The sequence below is a fragment of the Trachemys scripta genome, chromosome 2, assembly GCF_013100865.1.
Source record: "Trachemys scripta elegans isolate TJP31775 chromosome 2, CAS_Tse_1.0, whole genome shotgun sequence".
In the NCBI taxonomy this organism is placed as follows: Eukaryota; Metazoa; Chordata; order Testudines; family Emydidae; genus Trachemys; species Trachemys scripta.
In genome coordinates this window covers 95654297-95679663 of record NC_048299.1, presented here as the reverse complement: position 1 = coordinate 95679663, position 25367 = coordinate 95654297, and the positions used below count along the sequence as shown (strand labels likewise).

Genomic DNA, 25367 nt, shown 5'->3' with positions numbered 1-25367 from the left:
AAATAAGTATACCTACTTATTTTGTTATTAAAGAATGTGGCTGAGTGCAGGTTAAGTTGAACAAGTGGAACTTTATTAAATCCTGTGGACTACTCTGTTTTCCAGGTGTTCTCTCAATAACAGTTCTTCCAGGGAACTTGGATCATCTCACTCCAGTTCCACTGGATGTATCCATTGTGATACATCTTCCCTATTTTACAAACATTTTAGTATAAACATTACAGCAAATAATAGATGCCCAGTGTTCCTTTGGCCAGAGGTTGCTAGCACATAGTCAAGTTGAAGTCTTATATTTACCACAGAGGCATCTGCTTATAAAGTCTTTGAGATAGTTTGGTCTCCTCAGCAGGAATGACCTCACTCTATCACCCGTCTCCAAGTGTAGCAAACTATTTCTATGTGGAGTCTCCTCTGCATGTGGGATTGGTTTTCAGATGGTTCTCTCTCTCTCTATTCTGTGATGATTTCTGTAGATGCTCCAGGTGTTGTGTCTACTGGTGTGTAAGTGTCCCCTGTTCCTTCAGACCTCTTGTCCCTCTTGAGTAGTCACCTTTTATAACATGAGTGCCACTACACTCCTTACAACTCATTTAGTCCACTCCTGGTTTCTCTTTAATGGCATGCCTGTTGCCAGGTCCACTAGGTCCTTGCTGACCTGTCATACTTTACACCTGCTAGCTCTGATTGTTGGCCATCTCCTTCAGTGATGTCTCCATCCTGCAGGCTGCAACAGGTCCCTCATTGGTAACAGGGTTTTGGTCATTCATTCCATCAGTGCCTGTGCTAGACTGTTTTGACACCCCTGTGAAGGGGTAATTCCTGTGTGCCAAAATTGCTAACAAGAAGACAGCCTTGGGTGAGGTTTGTGTCTGCAAAATCCAGGGCTTCAGGGCCTTCAGACAGAGTTCCATGGCTCATGCTGCCAGCTGCTGCACTGGAGAGGACTTACAGCTCAGCTGCTGCCACCATGTTTCATTTGCAAAGTGTGATGCTGAATGCAGGTTAAGCTGAACAAACAGAACTTTATTAAACCCCGTGGACTGCTCTGTCCATGAGGCTGAGTTGCTTCTGGCCTAACTCCTTGCATTGCCTATTTTCCTGGTGTCCTCTCAATAACAGTCTCTCCACGGAACATCGGCTTTCTGACTCCAGTTCCACTGATCATGATACATTTCTCACTGTTATAGGACTCAGGTACATATTTCTTGGGGCATGGCTACTGCTCCTGTATTATACTTAACATGATGTTAATTTAACAGTAGCATCCAGAGGCCCCAGTCAGGTTTAGTGCCCCATTATGTTAGGTGCTGTATGAACACATAGGAAATCACAGAGTCCCTTCCTTGAAGAGTTTATGATAAGAAACTGTGCTGTGAAAAGAGAAACAGGACTTTTTAGAAAGGAGCCATAGGGGAGTCTCTCTGCACAGATGACTCAGCTGTGGCATGGAACTTGCATTGGCAGCTCACTGTTTGCGTGTGTGTACAGACAAGGATGGATGTGTGCTGCAGCTCATTCATTGCTGAGTCATTTCTTTTAAAAAAAGCATCTGCCAGAGCAAACAGGAGGAGGTAAGAAGCCCTGAATTTTTCATGTGAATAGTGACAGAACTGCTAACCTGCTTTTCTAGGTAAATTAATTTAGAATATTAAACATAAGAGTGCAGGACTGCATCCTGAACACTGATTAGGGATTCAAAGTAGAATGAATCTCTCTCGCTTGCACTCTTTGTCTCTTTTTAAATTGACTATACTCTTTTCAAATGCTTGATTATGTATCTTGGAAATAAATTAACTTAATATGCCATTTGCACAGGATTTTTAAATGTTTCATTTCCTTTAAATGAATCCACTCTGAATTCTGACAATGAAAACAATCCCTGTACAGATAGTGTACTATTTTTTCTAAGTTTGTCTTCTCCAGATAAGTAGTTTGATTCTTAGTCCTGCTGCCTGTCAACTTGACAAACAGCATCAGTAGACAGAAACAACCAGGTCTTGATATGACATACCCAGGAGTCATTGTTTGAAATGTCTGACCCCTACAGGCAAGGAAACCTTTGCAAAGAGTGTATAAGAGATTTTGTGGTTTGTAAACCAGGAAACCCAATCTGAAGCCAACAGGTTCTAAGCTGTGACATGATACATTTAATCACAGACTTGCTTCCCCAAAGTCCACAGACACACACTGAATTAGAGAAACCTTTTATGAGGAGGCAAATGTGGAGGGGAAAAAAAGAAAAGTGTCATCAAAATATAAAGAAAATAGCTAATTCTTTCCCCACATGTCTTCATTATCCAGTGAAACCCACTCAGGGTAAAATAACTGTTTAGCCTATAAAAGCCATTTCATTTTAGTAAAGTGACCATAAAGTGCAAGTGAGAACATTATAGATAGCACAAACTTAATGAGTATTCCCAGTGTGACCTCTGCTAGGGTACAGGATCCAGACAGATACAAAAGTGCAAATAGCAATACCTATCTTTAATAGATGAGAAGTTCAAATAGAGCTCTAAATTACAGCTATCCAGTTCTCATTTGGCTAGTCTGCAGCAGTCAGCTAATACTCCTCCCCCATCCTTTAGCATATTCCTTGAAACATGAGTTATAAAGAGTTCTGCAATAACATACATCAGTGTTTGGTCTCAGACAAGAACCTACTCCTTGATTCAGTGTTTTTCACGGAATAGGGGATTATGGGAATTGCTGCATTTTCCTAGGTGCGCTTTTTTTTTTTTTTTTTTTAAATTTCGCTGCCAAAGCGTGAGGATCCTGGAAAATTAACAATTGGCATTGCCATATTCCTTTCCAATGTCCCTTTGTTTTTGTCTTCTCCCTCCACAGCAACCCCCTGGACACGTATGAAGAAGATTAACATTTAGCGTGATTATGCCTGTGATCTGCATATTAGGTGATTCAGATGCCAGCAGCAGTGCTGGCACCACTTAGACTCTGCTAGAGTATGTCACATGCCCTTCCGAGCTGAGAAAGAAAGAGAACGGGGGAGAGAAAGAAAAAATAGAAAAAACCAGTAAAAGGAGAGTGGGGGAGAGGAAAGAAAGAGAAAAGAAGTATTGATGGAAGCAACTAGAGTGGCAAATGAAAAGATTTCCAAAATAAAGCTTCTGCACTGATGTTTTTTTTTAGTTTCCCCCCCACTATCCAATAGACTATAGAAGGAAATTCCTTGATAGATGAGAGGCACAGAAGCACTGAAAACTCTGTGTAATTCCTACATATATGTATGCTGAAGGTGCTGTCATTAGGCAGATTGTCCAATTAGCCCTCAAGCAAAATGTCCCATTAGAGAAGCCAATTGTATAAGATCTGTACAATAGAATTAAACATTTACCACTATCAGGCCGCTTTTCATCAAGTATGTGGTGATGAATGGCACATTTATAGCCATGCCATATGTTTCCACATATGTCATCATAAAAAGCACTCCAGTTACCCGCTATTTATGGCAAGGAGATGCAAAATCATGGGGCACAACAGTTGTGGCTGCTTAAAGTCTGTTCACAATGTCATGGCAATAACTACCACATGTATAATTTTCATGAAATGCTGGGGTGGGGGTCCATCTTTTTGTATAACTGGCATGATTGAAAGAGGCTGAAGGTACAGTTAGTGAATTGTCAAAGTATGTGGAGACAGAAGGCTTTACAGTCCTGAGCTGCACTGGGAAAGGAAAAGGATGAGTTATGATCATAATTGCTTGCAGAAGCCAATAGCAGGTATCCAGATACCACAATGATGACCACAATGTACAAGACACAGTAGTTAAATGCCTTTGTTAGCAACAACTAGGAATGTACTTACAACTCTCTACATTTGCTCTTCAAATGTAGACTGGCTGGTAGATTCAGAGTAGCACTGTAGCACAGAGCATGAAGCGGGAATGGCTAGACCATGACCACACCCCCTTCCCGGAGATAAGCTCAGGGGGATCTGGAGAACTATAGTTAGGGCTGGTAAGACTCTACCCATGCACTTACCGACATATTGCAGCCAAAAATATGGTTGCTTCCTAGATGGATTGACTAGCAATTAAGGTCTCTCTGTGCCCTCTCCCCCTTTAAGATCCTTGCAGGGCAGCCACATTTTGACCAAGAGATTATAAATACCAGAAATAAACAAATGGGCTTTGATAAAATAAGAGCTGTCTTGAACTGAATGTTATTTTGAGATTCAAAACATTTAGGGTATCATTGCTCACTATTATTTCTCCACTTCATATTCCATAAGTGGAATTGTCAAAGGAGTATGAACAAGCCCAAAGAGGAGCTAGGATTCAGAAATGCCAAAAATCATTTGAGAATGGGCTGGAGATCTAATACAGTTTAGATCTACATCAAACATTGCAAACAACATAGCTTGTTTCAGTGCAGTTCTTGTATTATTTCAGTGGAAAACAAAGAGGGCTCCAAACTGTTTCCTGTAACTTTTGGGAGATCTATCTGAATCTAATTTCAGAGAAACACCTTAACTTCACAGGTTGGGTCTCTTTCTATAAAGGGCTGAACCAGAGCATTAAATCCAAACACCACTGAACTTTGGGAAGATTTCATTCTGGATTCAGATCATGAGTCGGCCAATCTCTAATTCAAACTAAGTACTGTACAATATGTCCCGTTACGCCTTTAAAACAAACATTGTTTAAATGGTCTCTTCTGAAAGGCTCCAGCCTTTGGAGTTGGGGGCAAACGGTATAAATATTGATTTGCAAATATTTTTGAAAAGCTGTGATTAACATCGTTATTGTTCACAAGCATTTGGACAAATGCTGGGTATCTAAAAATGTTCACAATTTCTTCAAGTTTTACTAATTTATCATGAATGGTCATTTAAATATGGAATGTCAGAACCTTAACTTTAGAGATTCTTGACTTTTGTATGATTTAATTTCAAAATATAGCAGTGTTAACATGAAAGTTTTGGAGAAAGGGGGTATAGTTTTTTGCTTTGGTTTGGAATCTTTGCTTTGAATATAAATAGCATTTCTTAGAGAACATCTCAGATGGTTTCTAGTGGTTTTGTAGTTTCTGCTAGGGTGACCAGACGTCCCGATATTATCGGGACACTCCCAATTTTAGGGGACTTGACCCGCATCCCGACCTTACATAGGTCAGGACGCCCTTTGTCCCGATATCAGGGTCTGTCCGAACCGCAGTCCCGGCACCACAGTTGCGGCGCCGCCGCTCAACGCTTCCTGGGGCAGCTCCCGGCACCTGCCCGTTGGCAGGAGAGCCACGTGCTGCAGGGGCAGGGCTTGCAGGTGCCGGGAGCAGGCAGAGAGCCCTCCTTCCCCCCCCTCCAACAGACCTGACCCACGACCCTAGGAGCCAGAGGGACCAGCCTGCCGGATGCTTCCCGGGATGGGAGCCGCCCCAGGTGAGCACCGCCAGGACTCCCCACCTCGCCCCATGGCAGGTCCCTCTGGCTCTGAGGGCGGGGGGGCTCTGCATGCTGCCGGCGCCTGCAAGCCCTGCTCCGTGGCTCCAGCAGCTCCCATTGGCGCTTTTCCCAGCCAATGGGAGCCACGGAGCTCGTGCTTGTGGCGGGCACAGCAAATGGAGAGTCTGGAGACTCCCCTCGCCTCTCTCACCCTAGGAGCCAGAGACCTCCCAGCAGGGCTGGTGAGTGCGGCCAGGGAAGGGGGCAGGGTGTGATGGAGTGAGTGTCTGGGAGGTGTGTGGGGGGTGCTGGGCTGTGAGGGTGTGGAGGGTGCTGGGCAGTGGGGGAGATCTGTGTGTGTCAGGGCACTGGGCAGTGCGGTTCTGTATGGGGCATTGTGTAGTTGTGATGGTGGGGCTGTGGGGAAGGGCACTAGGAGAGAGGAAGGAAGGGAGGGAGGGGAAATCTGTGTGTATTAGGAAACTAGCAAGTGGGGGGTTCTGTGTGGGGTGCTGGGCAGCTGTGGTGGGGCTGTGGGCAGGGGGGTGCTGGGCGGGTGTATGTGCACAGCACTGTGCATTTGTGGTGGAAGGGTTTTAGGGGGGCTCTGGGCATAGTGGATCCAGGGGGTGCTGGGCAGGGGAGCTGTGTGGTGCAGCATGGGCCCATCCCCAAGGGGCACGCTGGTAGCACAAGGCCAGGCGGACCAGTGTGCTTCTGGCTCCTATTGGGGCTGTGCACCTGTGTCTGTCTGTCGTCACCCTGCTCAACCAATGTGTCCTGATATTTCACTCTTGCAATCTGGTCACCCTAGTTTCCGCACACATTGTATTCTTTATATTTTGCTTACACTGTTGACTAGCCAAAAGATTTTAGAACCCAGAACATTTTTCAGTTACCATAGAAATCCAGGAAGGGCAGAAAACATTAACATGACATATCCAGACTACTAAATCAAGACAGTCTAGAGATATTGACACAAATTATGTCTAGAAACATGGACACATGTCTGATGCACTCTGATTTTCTCTTCAACTTTTCTAAGAAAGTGACCCTATTGAAACATGACTATTTTCCAAAACTTGTTGCTTGACTTCATAATATGCATAGGTCAGAGAATTTAAACAGCATTCTCAAGAGATAAGAGTTAGAGGCATTCTGGCTTTCAAATGGCTGATCTGTCTATTTCAGACAAAGGATATTTAGAGATGCTTATTAAATAAAGTACTGGCTTTCTGTAGAACTTTTTAGATTTAACTGTCACCCTCACAAGTTTAGTAGTGCAATGGTGATGCCACAAAATTAACAAATATATTCCTGCTTTGATGTAAGTGATGAAGGAACAGCAATCAAATTCTCTTTCGATCTGACAAGCATAAGAATTTACAAAGCATCCTTAAGTTAATTCTAGCCATGTCTGTAGGCATGAGGGCTTTGTTTCACCTTGTCTTCTTAAGAAAAAGTTAGTTATAATTCAGCTAATGGAAGTCTTTCATTAAACATTTTATTAATAATGCCACAAACCTGCACTAATGATTTTGAACAGATAAGTCTGTTATGCAGTAAATACCTGATATGCCATACATAACTGCATTTTAAAGTATTTTCTTGTATTACCTATTTAATGTCAAACAACACTAATCTGATATCTTTCAATACACTACATAAGGTAATTTAAGATTATATATGTCATCACTATATCATTTATACCATCAGTCAGATATTTCTGTAGAAGAATTAAAGAATTAAGCTTGATCTCTTCACCTTAATTAGTATGTTACAGATATTTCATATTGTTATTGGCACAAAATATAGGGTAGGGGTTACTGAATTCTATCCAGAAAGACATATACTGAATTGAACCCATATCTCTGGTTTGGTGCTCTATCCATTATGCTATACTGCTGTCATTATAAACCAATAAAGGAAGCTGTAAGGACTGGAAATATACCCAGGATGGTTCTATACAGTATGTAAATAGAGGAATAATTGAAAAATAATGCTTTTCTAAGCTGTCATATGGACAATAACTTTTAGGGTGACTGTCCAGTTTTAAAAGCAGAGTGGCTAAAGTTACTTGCATTTCAATTTTCACAGTACACCTCTACCTCAATATAACGCTGTCCTTGGGAGCCAAAAAATCTTACCGCGTTATAGGTGAAACTGCGTTATATTGAACTTGCTTTGATCCACCGGAGTGCACAGCCCCGCCCCCCCAGAGCACTGCTTTACCGCGTTATATTCGAATGCGTGTTCTATTGGGTCGTGTATATTGGAGTAGAGGTGTATTACTCACATTTTAACAGTGAATCAGTTCTATCATGATCTCATTTATGTAGGGAATTATATCTGCATTACAGCAAATGTATTAAACAGGAATTGCCTGATGGAAGCAATTCAGCTAGAGCAGGGTTCTGAAACTTCTTCATGGCTTGGATCACATCTTAATGCAGAGAAAGGATTGTGGACCCTCTGCCTTCTCATTCATGATCATATGGACCACCTCCCCACGCACTGGCAATTTAAAAACAATATCTCTATGGCAATTACAGCAGTTGTTTTGTGGAAAAAAATATTATTAGGAAGGGAAGATGGTTGGTTTTCATTCTCTTGTCTGGTTACTTTCTGGTTTGGGGACACTATTAGTTTTATTCTTGTGTGTACCAGTATATTTATTTTTAGCATATGTCAAAAGTGCTCACACCCTGGATAGATTCACTTTTTCATGCTCAACAAATTATTTCAATCAACTTTTACTGAAAAGGCTACCTTTGAATAATACCCCAAAGCTACAGCTAGTGCTGAACACGGCAGTTCATTTCTTGATTAGGAATCGCTATGATATATCGTAAGTTCCCTGCACTGTTCCCTGGCAGTTCATGCCTGTTTACTTACTGATACAGTTAAGGTGCTGGCTATGATTCTGAAAGCCCCAAAGAGTGAGGATCCAGTTAAATGAGAGATTGCCTTTCCCCCTGCGTTTCATCATTACAACATGTATCTACGCTCTTGCTGCTGGTTCCTGCAGTTGAATTCTGAAGACCTGTGTCAGGGTATTTGAAAGCAAATAGATTCTGGAACCTCTTTATTGTGCAGATTTCCCACAAGATCCTGTATTTTGGGAAATTCGGGGATTAAGTAAAATACTTCTCTTAGCTGAATATTTAGTAAGCTTTGTATTGGTTATTAACTAGTGTCAGCTAAGTGCAGAGACAAATTGCATTATGTATGAACATTGGAAATGAATGAACAGTACTGACCAAAACAAACTCATCTCCTCCTTTGTTTTTAATGTCTTATCCTTATGCTCACCCATCACACCCATGACAAGACAATGGGATAGGGCCCCTTTGTTCATTTCCCTTGACCAAGGATGAGGGGGTTGGACACACAAATTCCAGAAACCCTTTACCCTTCAGTAACTCGCTTTAGAGCTTATTGGATTCTCTTTTCTTTAAGAAGGTCTGCATGAAATTATTCATACAAAAGTATTTTTTAACAAAGAAGATTAATTATAAACAGAAAGAACAAAAGAAGCTGTTTGCTTAACATAACTAGATATACCCTTTCATATGCTAAACGAGAGAAAACATTCTCATCTTAGCTACAGAGAAAAAGAAGAAAAGTGAATAGCTTATATCTCTGAAAGCAATTCTCTCTGAACATTTTGGTCTAATTGTGAGCATCATGCTATCCAGACAGAAAAAGCACCTTGCTCTGTCCAGAGAACTTTCTTATCAAATCCTCCCTGATCTAGGACTGCTAACCAGTTTTTGCAAGTTACCTATACACACAATAGGATTTTGGAGACTGGCTCTAAGACATGGTCCACTGAGGAAACATATGCTATGTCTACAATATGAGCATTACAGTGGCCCAGGTGCAGCTATGCCACCGAAGGGTCATAGTGAGGATGCTTCCTACACTGACTAAAAGGATTTTCCCTTCACTATAGTAAATCCACTTCTCCAAGAGGCAGCACCTAGGCCAGTGGAAGAATTCTTCTTTTGATCTACCATTGCCTATCCTGGGGGTTAGGTCCACTTAACTAGATCGCTGTGGGGGGGGGGGGTGAAGGGAAGAGTTGTCAATTTTTCACATCTGAATGATGTACTTAGGTCAAGCTAATTGTTAAATGTAGAATGTAGACCAGGTCAAAGGCCTTTTAACAATGATTAGGTCAGATACCACCCAAACAAGCTTGGCTGGTTTAATATGATCCGGCCTCTTACTAAAACTGAATCTTTTTTTCTTTTCCCAAGAAATATGAATTATGGACAGGCCTCAAACCCTCTGCCACATATACATTACAAATATAACATGAAAATGGTAATTACAGTACAGTTACCTGTTATGTTGCAGTAAACTTTCAAAGGTCCCAGTGCCCCACTGCCATCTGGATCTATCCAGTAATAATTTGAGGTTTTGCCCAAGTGTTTGTATGCTTCACAGGAGAGGTCATAAATAGCTGGAATGGAATAAAATAAAATATATTAATAAGGAAATTGAAGTCCAGGAGCAACTGATTCCAAATCACAATTACTTTCTTCTTCATTTTATATTTCACACTAGTGCAAGAACCATGAATTAGTCATTGATTTAATACTTGAAAATTAATAGAAGGCACAATATTTTTTCCAAGGTACACTGGTTACTAGAGCTGGTCAGAGAAAATTTGATGGAATCATGTTTTGTTTGGAAGAAAAATGGAGAAAAAGTCAAGTGTCTCTTTTTCATATTTTCAAACAGAACATTTGGTTTTTCATTTTAAAACTACTTTTCATTTCATTTTAAAAAAATTTGCATTGTATATTATAATATGTAAAAAACGAAAGTCAAAATTGGAACAAAATATTTTGATTAATCTTTTTGTTTTTGTTTTTTTTTGTTTCACAGATAATTTTGAAATGTTTGGGTTTCATTCGGATTTGGAACAAAGCCAAATTTTGAAATCTCAAAATCCTTTATGAAACAGAATTCCCATCCTCTATACAGTTCTGCTGGCTCCTTTTGCCACTTACTGTAGATAACTTAAATATTACCCCAGTATTTCCCAAATGTTCTCAGTAGCAACTATGGGAAACACTATAAATTCTTAGGCAAAGTTAATTATTTATCTAAGTCCAAATTGACAGGTTTTTAGAGGTGACCACTGTAGTGTGCTTAACATTAAAAATAAAGAGTTGCCACCACTTGTCAGACTGCGGTATTTCCAATACTCCAGATACATTTTTCTATTAATTAAATAATGATATGCATAAAATTTCTTACACGAATCTGGAAACGAAATGAACAATAATATTTAACTAATATCTAACTTCTCTGTTGTCCAACGGACCAGATGGCATAGCTTTGTGGGTTGGAAATCAATCAATCAATCCCTAAATGAATGAAATGTTGTTTACCCAGATTTCATATCCACTCTAAAAATCTACCTAATATGCTGGCAAATCCTACAAATTATCTCCTTGGTATGAATGGCTTTATTTCAAATATCCATAAGGATAGTTCATTCTGCTGGGCTCTCGATGATTAGTGAATGATGGATCCCCCTTGTTTAAAGGCCTCCAGCCAGCTACTATGAGACAGGAAGGAAAAAGGAGGTTGGAAACATCTACACGCTCATGTAATGTGAAAACAGATAAAGTGAAAGTTTGAGTGTCTGTGTTCATGTGTGTGTGAGAAAGAAAATCTCTCTGACCTCCCAATATTGCAGAGGGACAGAGAAGACTATATTGCAGGATAAATTTATTGTTCGTTAGAGATGCTTTAATTTAATAAATTAAGCTTATATAAAAAGCAGACACTTCTCATAACTGAATTGTAAGATGTTCCACTTAGTCATTTCCTTTCTCCCCACTTCCACACCAAGGATGACAGATTTTCTCTTTTCACAGTGACTGCACCTGGTTTCAGACATGATTCTGAAAGAATTTATAAGATTTTTTTTTCTGAAAAGATATTGAAGATCAACAAACATAGCCTGGATAGAATTATATTTCAGTCAACAGAAGAATCTTGGTGTAGAATGTTGCACCATAATGGAGCCACAGTATCTTTTACAAATTAACAGTACTATAGAAAGGATTGTTCATCACCAAAATGACTTTATCCTTTGACAGCTGATGAACGAACAAGGTATATCCAGACCGTATCTCCTATACTACTGAGTGTATTCTCGCATGGCATACAACATTATTAATTTCATTTCTATGACACTAGACCGCAAATGTCTTAACTGGTGCAGTGGAAGATAAGAAGAAGCTAATTAAGAGCTCATAAACTTAAAGTTTTTTATGTAGAACTTCTGTTACCTAGAATTTTGAGGTATACAACACTTTATTTGATACATATCGCATATCTTTCCCTCAATTTCTCTAGCCTTGTTATTTATGGAGAAACAGGCTCATTCAACTGGTTTACTTAAACATAAGCTTGATAATTATTACCATTAATTGTATCAGCAATGTATTGCTACGAAAAAGTAATTTAAAATGATATAAATGTATGGTACACACTATAGAATCTGTCTTTATATTTTCTGCACTGCATTTTTTAATATGAAGAGATTGTGATACAGCAACAAGTTCTCCTTGATTAACTTATTACATCATGTACTCTGTCCTTCCCAGAGTGCCAAAAATATACTAGCTATTTTACAGACAATTAAAGGGCCCATATTTGATATGTTTCTTTCCCTCCTTTCCATAGTCTTTCAGAACTGAAAGGATAATTAAGAAGTGATAGGTACTTATGTGGCAGTGCAGATGAAGATGCATTTGAAATGTTGACAGCCCCGAAGACAAAAAACTCTTATTTAGTCACAGAAGAGACACAAGGAAGATACAGAAGAAAAGGGAGAAACTAGCATACTGAGACAGGGAATAGTGCTAAACCAGGCACAAAATTGAGAGGGAAGAAGGAAGTGAAGGGCTCAGGGAAGCTGACATCATTAACAGAACAAGGGTGTTAATAAGATCCTGTGAGAAACAGCAGAGATATAGTCTGGGTCAGATTTATGTAGATGCTTTGAAGGGAGGGGCAAAAATGTTTAAATTGAATTCAGTTGGCAAAGAGAAGCTAGCCATGGGATTTTAATAAGAAAGTAACAAGGGTGAGCATCAAGTTTGGAAGATCGTTTTAGCCATTCTTAATAGGAATTGAGTAAAATAGGAAATAGGGAAGTCAGAGAAGTGAAGGTTCCTGTAGTCAAGGAAGGAGATAAATCCAGCATTTTATTTCAAGGGAGAGCAAGGAAATGCTGGAGGTTTGAAATGTTGTAGAGCAGGAACTGGAAGGAATTGCCAACAGCATGGATGTTTGAGGAGAAGAACAGAGAACAGGTTAGGAGTTCTATTTTAACTACTTTTAATGTAGGGAAAGGTGGGACATCCAAAAGAGGATATTGGAAAGACCAGCAGAACTGCAAGAATGGATATAGGGGAAGAAATAGATTGAAGACTCACCATCAGCAAAGAGACCACGAGAGTAGATTAATCACACAGGGAGGTGAGAGTAGAGTGCAAAAGAGAAAGGACCATGGGCAGAGCCCTGAGAAACATTAACAGAGAGCAATAAGGAAGAAAGGTTACAACGGAGGAGCAATCAATCAGCTGCAGTAGGTTAGGAAAAACAAAAAGTACTGAGTCCACAAAATCCAAAATATGGAGTTTTTACAGCGTCAAAGTCCACATGAAAAGAGATGGGGAGGCACATGGGGTAGACAAGTGATCCAGTGAGGATTTCTTAAGGAAAAGGTAGACAGGAATGTATTTGACAAGAGATGGAAAGGAGCCAGAGAAGAAAAGTTAAAAATAAGAGGAAGGGAAAGAATGAGGGAGGAAAAAAGGAGTTTAGGAGTTGAAAGGAGATGGGTTCAAAGGATCATCTTAAAAATGTTAAAGAAGGATTTACTTATCCATCAGGACCTCAATAGCTCTGCACCTCAGAAACAAAGGAAATCTCTACATCAAGGGTAAAACTAAGTATATGCTGGAGACAGAGATTTCTGAGGGGCCTATAAACATAGTTCCCAGTACCAGAGGTCTTAGGAAATTGGTACTGACATAAGAACCTTTTGCTTCTATGGCCTCAGCTCAAATTTGGCCAAAGTCATTTGTAATGTAAATTTGTTACTAACTAATGGCTTGTCACCAATCAATGGAAAGTTAGTCAGTGCTCAGTGAAACTCCTATTGGATAGGTGGCCCAATAACAAAAAACATCACCACAACTGGCACCACTGTTTGTAATCTCTGCAACTGATGAAGTACTGAATGGGCCTTAAGAATTTAACTACCTTTTCACCCCTAGAGAAAGTTCCTGCAGAACATAGGAAGCACACTGGCAGGGTAGTATGTAGACACTTACACCACTACTTGATAAATAGAGGACTTCAGTTTCAGAGCTGTCAATCCAGCATTTTTTACAGGCACAATATTCGTTTATAAACAAAAGATCTAGCTTGACAGTCTTCACACCTTGAGGACAGATGAAGTAATCTGTAACATGTTAAAACACTGAAAGTTCATCTGCTAGTGAAAAAGGTTTCTGCAGAAATGAAACATTTCTTAAATCTCCTTGTAGACATATAGGGTTGAGTTGCAGAGGATTTCAAGGGACAATAGGAATCGAGAGGATTGCAGCTAGAGGGAACAGGGGATAGACCGGAGAATCGCACCATCACCAGGAAAAGGCAGGTCTACATGATTGGGGACTCCTTACCGAAAAGAATAGACAGGCCTGTAATTAGAGCTGATCCATTGAACAGAAGGGTGTGCTGTCGCTGGGTGCTAAGATATGGGATGTGGACCTGAGGCTGAAGAGGATCCTAACGGGAGCGGGAAAGAATCCACTGATTGTCCTTCATGTGGGAACAAATGATATGGCTAGATTCTCGCTGGAACACATCAAGGGAGACTATGCCAGCCTGAGGAAGACACTTAAGGAAATCGAGGCTCAGGTGATCTTCAGTGGGATTCTGCCTGTTCCTAGAGAAGGGCAACAAAGGTGTGACAAGATTTTGATGATCAACAGATGGCTCAGGCAGTGGTGCTTTAAGGAGGGCTTTGGGATGTATGGCCACTGGGAAGCATTCATGGACAGAGGACTGTTCTCTTGGGATGGACTTCACCTGAGAAGGGAGGGAAATAGACTTCTAGGATGGAGGCTGGCACAACTGATTAAAAGAGCTTTAAACTAGGAATTTGGGGGAGATGATTGTGACATGTCCAGGTAATCTCCATGCCGGATTTCAACATTGAGAGGGAAGAAAACAAAGCAAGAAAGGATACAGCGGTGTGTAGGAGAATGGACATAAGGAGGAAGGGTAGTGTAGATACCAGTCTAATGGGTGATACTGGTGGTAGAATGTCTGTGCCTAATCAGGTAAAGAATGTGAGAGAAGCCAAATAGCAAAAATTAAGATGTCTGTACACCAATGCGAGGAGCTCAGGTAACAAAATGGAGGAACTAGAGCTATTGGTGCAGAAAGTGAAATCAGATATTATAGGGATAACAGAAACATGGTGGAATAGTAGTCATGACTGGAGTACAGGTATTGAAGGGTATGTGCTGTTTAGGAAAGACAGAAATAAAGGCAAAGGTGGTGGAGTAGCATTGTATATCAATGATGAGGTAGACTGTACAGAAATAAGAAGTGATGGAATTTTCCTCCAGGGCGATTGGCAGAGGCCCTGGGGGTTTTTCGCCTTCCTCTGCAGCGTGGGGCACAGGTCACTTGCTGGAGGATTCTCTGCACCTTGAAGTCTTTAAACCACAAGTTGAGGACTTCAATAGCTCAGACATAGGTCAGGGGTTTGTTACAGGAGTAGCTGGGTAAGATTCTGTGGCCTGCGTTGTGCAGGAGGTCAGACTAGAAGATCATAATGGTCCTTTTTGACCCTAAAGTCTATGACTATATGAGTCCCTCACACTGATTCCACTGAAGTCAAGTGAATTACACTATTGTAAGAATGATGTGAGAGGAGAATCAGGCCATGAGGTCAAGCCAAACCATTCCCTTGCTTTCATATTCCAAAAGAAGAAACCATATTGAAGTTCTATAGACCGAGGACTCCTTGGAATTTGCTACGGTATCCAAGACTGTCAACTCGCGGCCCTTAAAGAGAATGCTGCAAACATAGGCAGCAAAAAAGAGATCTGAGAAATAGATTTGCAGACCAAAAATTAACACCTTCTGTGAGATCTTTAGAACTCAGTATATTGTATTTAAAGTTGTAGGATACAGGACACACATTGTATCTATAGACCTAACCTGTCTGTTTTAGTCATTAGTTAGATAATTTCTAAGAGCATGAAATAAACTTTACCTTTCACTTTCAATTTAAGACAATAATTAGACTATTTCCTGCTAACAATGTGTAGAGTCCACAATATTTCACAGTTATTTGTGGACACCAATGGTTTTTATATGTATCGAAGCACTTCCTTACTGCCCATTCAATTATTTTTAATTACAGCAATGCAAGCTTTAAAATACCTGAGTTCTCATCAGCACTTGAATATTAACCTCATCTGTCTTCAGTCTCTTCTTGGCTTTCTTAAAAGCTTGAATGCATGCCCTCATCAAATTGCATTATTCCCTAAAAGCTGCTGTCTCATTACTGGCCCAAAACAGAGATTTTTAAAATTTTGTAGTTTTGGGTATGTAGCAACATTATCCTATATCATAATCTCTCTGAAATATCAAAGCCAAAGTAAAATATTCTTAATTATGGCACTATAGCAGGGTTATGACATCTACTTCTCCAGGAGCAGCCCTTCTATTAAAAAGAAACCAACAGCAAAAAATCTGTTTTTCCACTGAGAAGTCAGTTGTCCCAGTTCCTGTTATATTCGAACAGCAGCCTCGTGCTTTTAGAGTCCCTGATGAAACCCAAATGTTGGTGTCCCCACATATTCCCACCCTTTTAGATTTACTTGTGTGTGTCTGATTGGCTTTGCCTATTGCTTTATTCTTGTAATAAATATGCATAGAGTCAAGTGCAAACCAGAAAACAAAAACCTTAAACTGTACTGATATTGTTCATTATGTCCTGTTTTGCCAAAGTCAGCAGAGATCTCTCTCTATATATACCTTCTACACAACTACTACAACACATGCATTTTCAGTCATATATTACAGTTTTTTATTGTCAGAGAAACTGAGGCACATAGATTAAATTAGGATAATGGAGCCAAAAGTCACAGTGACTCAATTGCAGAGAAGTTCTAGATTTAAAGGTCTTCTGACACTCATATTTGTGGTTTATTTACTGGCTCACACTGATGTATGTATCTCATGAAAGATGATCTTCAACCTACATATAAGGCTGTATATGTCAACCTACTGTATTACTTCATTATATGTGTGTGTGTGTGTGTGTGTGTGTGTGTGTGTGTGTGTGTGTGTGTGTGTGAGAGAGAGAGATTAGAATACAAGATGATAAAATTAAAAGTGGTAATGTTTCATTAATGTTATATTATAACAGCAACTATATAAACAAAGTTAAAAAGTCATCCCAAACTAGCAAATTCCCATGAATTCTGGGCAAAGTCAGATTTGGATCTGAACTTTATGGCTCTCTCTTATCTCTACAGTGGTCTGAACCCAAATTCCATATCCAAATGTCAGCAAACTTTGGTTAAAGTTGGATTAGTACCCAAACTCTGGTTTGGAACCATCTCTACCCTCCATAACCCTGAAATAGTAAAATAAATTTCAAAACTCATTCTCTAGTTCTGAGTTAAATTCAGAATTACTTCACAAGTTTATATTTGCTTCTGACTGATTTTGCCACATATAAAAAGTGAGAGAGTTATACTATGTAAAAAGCGCAAAAAACCTTTTTGATACAGTATTGGGGGTTACAGTGAGTTACACACAAAAATAATCCACTTAGCCCCTGAAAATTAAAATTTGAACGGCATATATGCTGTCTTTAAGATTTGCTGAGCACTGACCAACTGATAACAATTTTAATGTATGTCATACTTTTAACTGAATGTTTGACACATTCAGTTTTAATGTCACCAATATTGCTTTTAAAAACAGGCAATATTACAAACCAGAATATGACTATTGTTTTACAGAAGGTTATAGTTTTCTGTGTTAATTTCTTAGGTGGATATACTTTGTACTTGTAAAAAGCCACTCACTTCACTAGTTATTTGGAACACTTTTTGCCTCTAAACCTAATTATTCCTCCCTACCAAGAATGGAGTTGATGCTTTAAATACACCAAACCTTTTCTCATTAGCAGATCAGTAACTTAATATCATCTTGATTATCTGGAGCTGAAATGGTTTCAGAAGAAGGTTTTGCCAAATATACAAATGATAATGATGCCCTTCTTTTGCAGTTGCTGGTGGCTAAGCAGATGTGGCTGGAAATTACTGCTGAGCATTGCCAGGTTGTCCCCCGCCCCTCCCTTTCAAATGCATAGCAGCTTGTCTGTATAAATAAGCTTGTATCACCCCTCACTTTGAGAGTTCAAATCTAAAACAAATAAACAAAAATTCAAGAGCACATTCCCACCAGCAATCGTACAGACACACGATTCTGGCTGAAGGGCAGCAAAAGGGATGAGGAAACCACCGTCACTCAGCTTTTAGATCCATGTTCAGATCTGTCTGTTTGAAATTACTTGATATCCCACTTTATTTGTTCTTAATTACAAGTATAAAGAACCTGATGCAGCACAGAAAAGATGCTAACAAGGTAAGCAGGACATCTGTTCACTGTGGTTTTCATCCTCTCTCGGGGGGGACGGGGAAGAGACCTTTAGTGTAATATTTACCTGTTTTATTTAACTCTTACAGCAAAACTCATCCCGCAAAAATAGAATGCTAAAGAAAAATATCCTTCCCTTTATAAAAACTTGTGTGGTATAAAACATCCTTCCAACCAAAGAAATAAAGCCAGACACATACGCACCCCCTCTCCCACCCTGAGGAAACAAAGTAATGTTAAGCCAAAAGCCTGAACAAAACAGCCTTGTAGCAGTATGTGTAGGTCATCAAACTCGGCTCTGAAAGACTTGGGGTTCTTCGACTGAGAATGTCCTGCTATGAACCACAAAAAGCCATGCTCCATGCACTGAAAGCTGAGATACCCCAGTGGACCTCAGTTGTGATGATGAAACTGAGGGTAGGAAGCAGTTTCTTAAATAATCAGGTCCCAGACTACATAGGTCTTTAAAGATTCCCACCCAGCCTTAGGAATCAAACAAGTAGTCAGTGGAGAGCAAATCTGCTGTGTGCTTCCTTATGACTGACGACACACAGAAGGCAGCCTGCTGTGTTTTGCACCAGCTGAAGATTCTGGAGGTTCAAAAGCTGGTCTGAGTGCACCACAGAAATCTAGCCTGGAAGTGTCAATAATAACTGTGGTGAGGTAAACGTGTGTGAGGAAAGTTCACATTCTCCTGGAGAGCTGCAGATAGAAAAAAGGCACTCCAAACCACCACGACTATATGCATATCTACAAAGCAATGAAAGATCCAATAGAGTACCAAGAGCTGCAGTGGAAAAGCGTAGAATTGCATTCATTTTTGAAGGTTCAAGCATAGTCCTTGAAATGCCCCTTGATTAATCTACTGATTCACCAGATTCAGTGGCAGGTCACATACCTCCATCCAGGTCCAAAACAAAGAATAAAAAAATAGCCAAATGTGGATTTCATGTAAAAGCAAGGTGAAGTTAAGTATCACCAGCATATTAGAGGTGATCACAATACCTTTATGCTCTCTCTTCAGTGGCCTTACATACACATTAAACAGAAGGGTTGACAAGACCAAATCCTGTAAAACCCTCATATCTGGATAAAGGAAGAATCTGTATCGTTGGTAATTCAGCACCCTTCAAGGGTATAATTTCTCTTTAAAAAAAAAAAAAGAAAGTTTGCTATAAATGAATAACCTGAAATGCAATTTTCACATAGGAATATAATTAACTATTTGAAAATTTCATTCTACTTCACAACTTTATTATATCAAACTTCACTGTGAGCTCCTTCATTTTATGATGCATAAGGCTGTATTACCTTAATATTGAGTGATATATATATTCCCCAATAATTTTCTAATGTTGTAACGAATCTGTGACCACCTAGCACTTTACAACTGTCACTATGCTACACCCCACGGCCACTTAGATCTTCATGGAAACAACAGAAACAGAAATATTTTATTCCAAAAGCATATGTCTCTACCACTTGTTAACACCTATGGGCTGATTTTATCCACTAGGGGAGAGCAACACAAATACACATTAGCCAATTAATTACATGGGCCCTCAGTTAGCCAAAGCTCATCCTCAAACACCTGGCAGTCACCGGAGTGCAAATCCCCATTGTGACATTAGTTTGGTTGCCATCTAGGATTATCAAGGGCCTATGATGTACATTTCAGCAGTTCTGATTCCAGGAAGCAGAGAGTAGTCAAATACATAGCCATGAGCAAGTTTATTAAAATATAAAATCACTGGGGGCCCAATTTTCCCACATTTACTCATGTTGAGTAGTGCCTCACTCCATCTTTTGTCCCAGATATGGGTTGCTCAATCAGGCCCAGAATTATTTTAAAAGCAACAAATTTCAAAATCCATCAGATGTCTGTTGTCTATAAGACATGAGAAACATAGGCATAGTTTGACTTCTATATTTGGGGGTGGGTGGAAACTCCAGTCAGGCCAATGGAGCCATGCATGGGGGGCAAATTCTGTGCATGCCAAAGGCTTGCAATTTGAAGTGGCAATGCCCCCCCCAAAACTATGCCCAAAATGAGAAGCAATTCTTCTGCTGTACTCCGCACTGATATGGCCTCATCTGGAATATTGTGTCCAGTTCTGGGTGCCACATTTCAGGAAAGATGTGGACAAATTGGAGACAGTCCAGAGGAGAGCAACAAACATGATTAAAGGTCTAGAAAACATCACCTATGTGGAAAGATTGAAAAAATTGGGTTTCTTTAATCTGGATAAGAGAAGACTGAGAGGCGACGTGATAACAGTTTTCAAGTACATAAAAGGTTGTTACAAGGAGGAGGGAGAAAAAATGTTCTCAATAACCTCTGAGGCTGGGACAAGAAGCAATGGGTTAAATTGCAGCAAGGGAGGCTTAGGTTGGACATTAAGAAAAACTTCCTAACGGTCAGGGTAGTTAAGCACTGGAATAAATTGCCTAGAGAGGTTGTAGAATATCCATCATTGTCAAACCTGCTCTTAAAAATCTCCAATCACCTGCCAGGGATGGTCTAGATAATACTTGCCTTGAGTGCAGGGGACTGGATAGAAGACTTCTTGAGGTCCCTTCCAGTCCTAGGATTCTATTCTATAGGATAGTGGTACAATAAGCAATGTAATGTTCTTCCTGCTGTTCATTTGTCCTGCCCCTGAGCGCTTTGCATTTAGCCTTTGATAAAAAGGTTGTTAGGATTAAAAACAGTTGGAAATCAATTTGTTACAGTGATTGGGAAAGGGAAAAGGAATTATAATCGCCATCTGATTTGACTATCAGCTGGAGCTTCGCACTGCAGGCATTTGGTCACTTTCCTAGCTCTGGCTGTCATGGAAGCCAAAGCCTTCCATCAATGAATGGAGATTGTGAAGAAAAGAACTGAACATGAATATTCTTCCAAACTGTAGCACAGAAGTAATTTTAAAGGAATCAATAAACTGAACATGTGGGTTCTGAAAGCTCTGAGTTATGGAACGTCACCTTCATAGCTGCTATAAAGACTTCACTGTCTATCTCCCTCCTACTGTGAACTAATGAACTTATTAAGGATTCTCATTATTAGCACAGTATTCAAATATGCCATGTAGAGACAGACGTGAAATTAAAATACAGGAAGAAAATAATAAAATAGTTGGCAAGTTGCCAGATCTCTGTTGAGTTGACTTTGGTCTCATTCATGTTGGTGATAAACAAGACAATTATCATTGTGGTGACAACAGAAACAAAGTAGGGGGTTGTTATTGGGATGATAAAATAGTGTGTGTTTCTTTGTCACTGGAGATGATAAAGAAGATGAATGCTATGGGGGTCAATATTGTAATTTGAGTCACCACACACTATTGCAAACCAGGAGCTGGCTGTGAATACAGAAGCAAAACATCCTGTCCAATGAGAAACCTAAGTTGCATCCACTTCAACTCTCCCCTGCCAAGTTAGATTTTGCTAGGAGGCAAAACAAGAAAAAAAAGATTAAAACCAAGAGTAAATCTGATCAAAAGTGACTGTATAAAAAACAAAACAAAATTAAAATCTGTAACTAGAACAAAGATCTTAAATTAGAAGCCATAGTTTAGGCAATTAGTATCTGATGTTACAGTGTTAGCCTACAGACATTACAAGATTCTAATCAGACACCAATTTTTCACATGATAATTTCACAAATTAAGACACCAGTAAGAAACACAAATACCGTCTGTTGGATTATTTATTGTGATTCTCTGTGGCTGAATTAGGTACCAAAGAAAACGAAATGTTAAGTTGTTCCAAACTTGAGTCAAATGGACTCATAAAATACAATATGTTTGAGTCTGTCTGGCTTGATAGCATGACATGATGCCATTTGTGTCACAGTGGAACATCATTGAGTGAAGTGGGCTGGAGGGAAGCTCCAGGGAACTGTTTATAGATTCATAATCCTCACATGCTGGTTTTGTACGGGTCCCAGCCTCAGTAGATTTTAGAGCTGCCTGGGGCTTGCTCTAAACAACTCCAGATGGTAAATGCTCCCAGATTCACCAGCTGGGAACAGCAAGAGAGCAATCAAGTAACTGTGCCCCCTATTTCCCTCCTCTCCCCGCCTTCTGTGCCAGGTGCTGCAGGGGTGGGGGAGAAGCTGAATATGCTGTTTTGCTGTCCCTTGAAGAGATGGAAGTGTTTCCACTCTCTTTGTGCTGTCAAGGTGATGTGAATGGAAGACAGTGGGGACCAGGATCTCTTCCTCCATTGTAGCCTTCCCATATGTAAAATGCAAATAATAATATTTAACTATCTTTGTAAAGTGTTTGGACATTTACAGATGAAAACCTCTATAATGCTACATATAAAGTTTGGGGAGACATCTACAAAAAGTTAAGATCAATGTTAAGAAAACAGCTGGGATTTATTTTTAATAGCAGATATGTACTTCAAATCACCATTATGTATAGCTAAATGAAGTATTTTTTTTCCTGAGTTCATTTAAATATTTTCTTGACTTTGACTTCAGGATGTTTGATCTTTCATTATTGAGTCCTGGATTTGGACTTCTTTATCAGTGTATAAAAATGTCTTGTTACATAGACTGGTGCTTTTCACTACAGAGCTCAAAAATGGCTCCTCTTGAACAGACAAGAGTTGAATTTAGTATGAATTCATCTCAGCACAAGTATCCTCATGTAAAGTTGGAGGACTTATAATGAAAACTTACTTTTACAAGCTTGGAGAGTATTATTAGTATTGCTAACTGTTGCCGCTTCTCTATAACACATCTGCTGTGTCTGAACCAATTATAATCCAGTATCCTATGAAAGGAAATCTGGTGCTTGTTCTAATGAGCAATGAATGTGCAAATTTAGCCTATTACCACTATCCAGGCACTAATTCAGGATGGTAGAAGAGAACTGGTCAAATGCAATGAGAACATGTGCAAACTTGGATTATGAAAAAGTCCATACATTTATTTTTTAACCACACTCTGTCCCCCTGAGGAATCTATCATAAATAGCCTGGTTTTCTAAAAGGTTCTAAGAAACTGATGCTCTCCCTGAAGTAATCTAAAGTGAGAAGTTCATGAGTTTAAGAAGCCTTTCTGAAGGCAAAAGGATAATTTTAAAGCGTGCTTTTACTCTGAAGAGTTAACTCTGGAAAAACACCATTGTGGAGTTCTATGTTTATTGTCTCTGTGGTTTCTACCAAAAATATGTATTTTTCAAGTTGCCAACCCAGGAACTTCAGCCTGAGATGAGGGAGGTTTTTGGCATTGGCACAGCAATAAATGATTTCCTCTGTGGCACCTGGGTAAATTAACTGCCTTCAATGGGGCAGTATAAGTGCACATGATTAGCCCTTTTACTGGAACTTGGTAAAATTATTCTTTTCATGATGCACAAGGAAGCACAAGTGAGAAGGTGCCATTTTTACATTGTGGTTTTTCAGAGAACAACTGCATTTTAAGGCTTTCAAGGGGCTCCATGGATCTCCTTCTCTCAAAGACAGTCATGGGGTGAGTTATCTCTCTTTCAAAATACTGCACCCAACGAGGAGGAACCAGATTCACAATAGTACAGAAGACTTACAAGTGGCTAACTGGCTGAAAGGTTTTTATATATTTTGAATATGAGTAATACATTTTTACTAATAAATCTATGCTTATCAGAGAATAATGTTCAAATATCCTGCAAACTTATTAGCCTTCCAGAAATTTAATTTAATTTAGTTAAATGATATGTTGAGTTTTATAGTAGTATGTTATGCAATAAATGGTCACTAGGTCAAGTAAACAATGGGAGTTGAGACAATTCCCATATATTAGAGGACTTACTCGTCTCACAAGTGTCATTTCATCATTCATATCAGGTGGCTTGACGTTAAAATGCAATCAGCAAAATCCACCACTGTTTAAAGCAGTAAAATTCATTGAGCCAGCTGTATTAGATCTAAAGATTTTGAGGCATATTTGTTAACAAATAAGTACAGCATAAAGGCTGTTTATGAGACTAGCTGAAACAAAAATATCATATACGATTTTTTCATATCTGTTTGTATTGTCTCATTCAAGCTATGCTCTCTGACAATATGATACCCATTTACTGACAACATCTCAGCTCTTTGTCATCACAACTACAGACACTACTCAGAATATAATGCCAAAAGCACTCAAACAACTTGTTATTTTTGCATTTTTTTTTAAAAAAAGCCGTACACATATTAGCAGAAACATCTGCCTCTTGTTTCTTTTTTCATATTCTACCTCCAGTACATTCAAGTGGGAATGTCTTTGTCCTGGCAACTTACTGGAAGTTATTTTCACATTGCATTCACGTAATGGATGGGCTGTGAAATTAGTTCCATGTCGGATGGGTACCTTGGAGGCATGGACTGGTGTGCTGTTTTTTCCACAGGAATCTCAGTGTTTAAATAACAGCACCGCAGATTATTCATTTATTTAGAGTATTTTAATTTCTCTGTTCAGGAAAAGAGTATATAGACAAAGTATTGTCAGTTTGGGTGGTGGATGGTAAGTCAGAATAAAGAACACATCACCTGTGATCATTTCTCCTTTCATTTACTATTGCAATTACATCTATTTCAGAACCCTGGATCTGAAGTTGTGCTCAACTACATTATATTCAAAACACATCTCCCTTCTCTGTAATCAGTACCCGCTGTCTGCCAAGTAGTGCAACTGATCAGGAACTGGATGAAGTTCTCAGCTTCTTTCTTATGGAGCTTTTTAAATCTGTAGAATGTGCTTGATGATTATCTTCCAGACTGCTGGAGGAAAACACGGAAAGATGGTGGTAAAGAGAGAAATGAAAGCAGATGATTAAAGAAAAAAAACTTATAAAAGGAGGAAAACCAAAATCTACTGATGATGTAGAACTAGAAAGGGAAAGAAGAGCCACAAGAAAATTCAGAAACATAGAAATTGGGTGAATAAAAATTGAAATGAAAGGGAAAGGTGTAACAGAGTGAAAGAAAACAATTAGGCAAAATAGCAGCTGGAAAGAAAAAGATGAATATAGAAAGATGTAAATCATAGTAACACATGATTCAACTCAGCATTATAGTCCTGAGCCTGGAAAGTGCAAATTGCCTCCTGCAAAGTGCCCTCAACTAGCAATGGCAACTAAGAACACTTAGCATCTTCAAGACATCAGCTTCTCCTTTTACACTGTCCTCCTAACACAGTCTCTCTCTCCTCCCCCCCAGCAGCCTTCTTTCTCTTCAACCTTTGCATACACTCCATCTGTCTC

At 39.5% G+C, this 25367-nt stretch overlaps 1 protein-coding gene across 1 annotated transcript in view; it reads right to left on the bottom strand.

Annotated features, from left to right (window-relative positions):
* CNTNAP2 (contactin associated protein 2) overlaps positions 1–25367 on the bottom strand; it is a 1628923-nt gene that overhangs the window by 465282 nt on the left and 1138274 nt on the right. The window contains exon 12 of the mRNA XM_034761282.1: positions 9746–9865. Within this exon, the coding sequence (XP_034617173.1) occupies positions 9746–9865 (120 nt within the window). The remainder of the gene's footprint in view (positions 1–9745; positions 9866–25367) is intronic.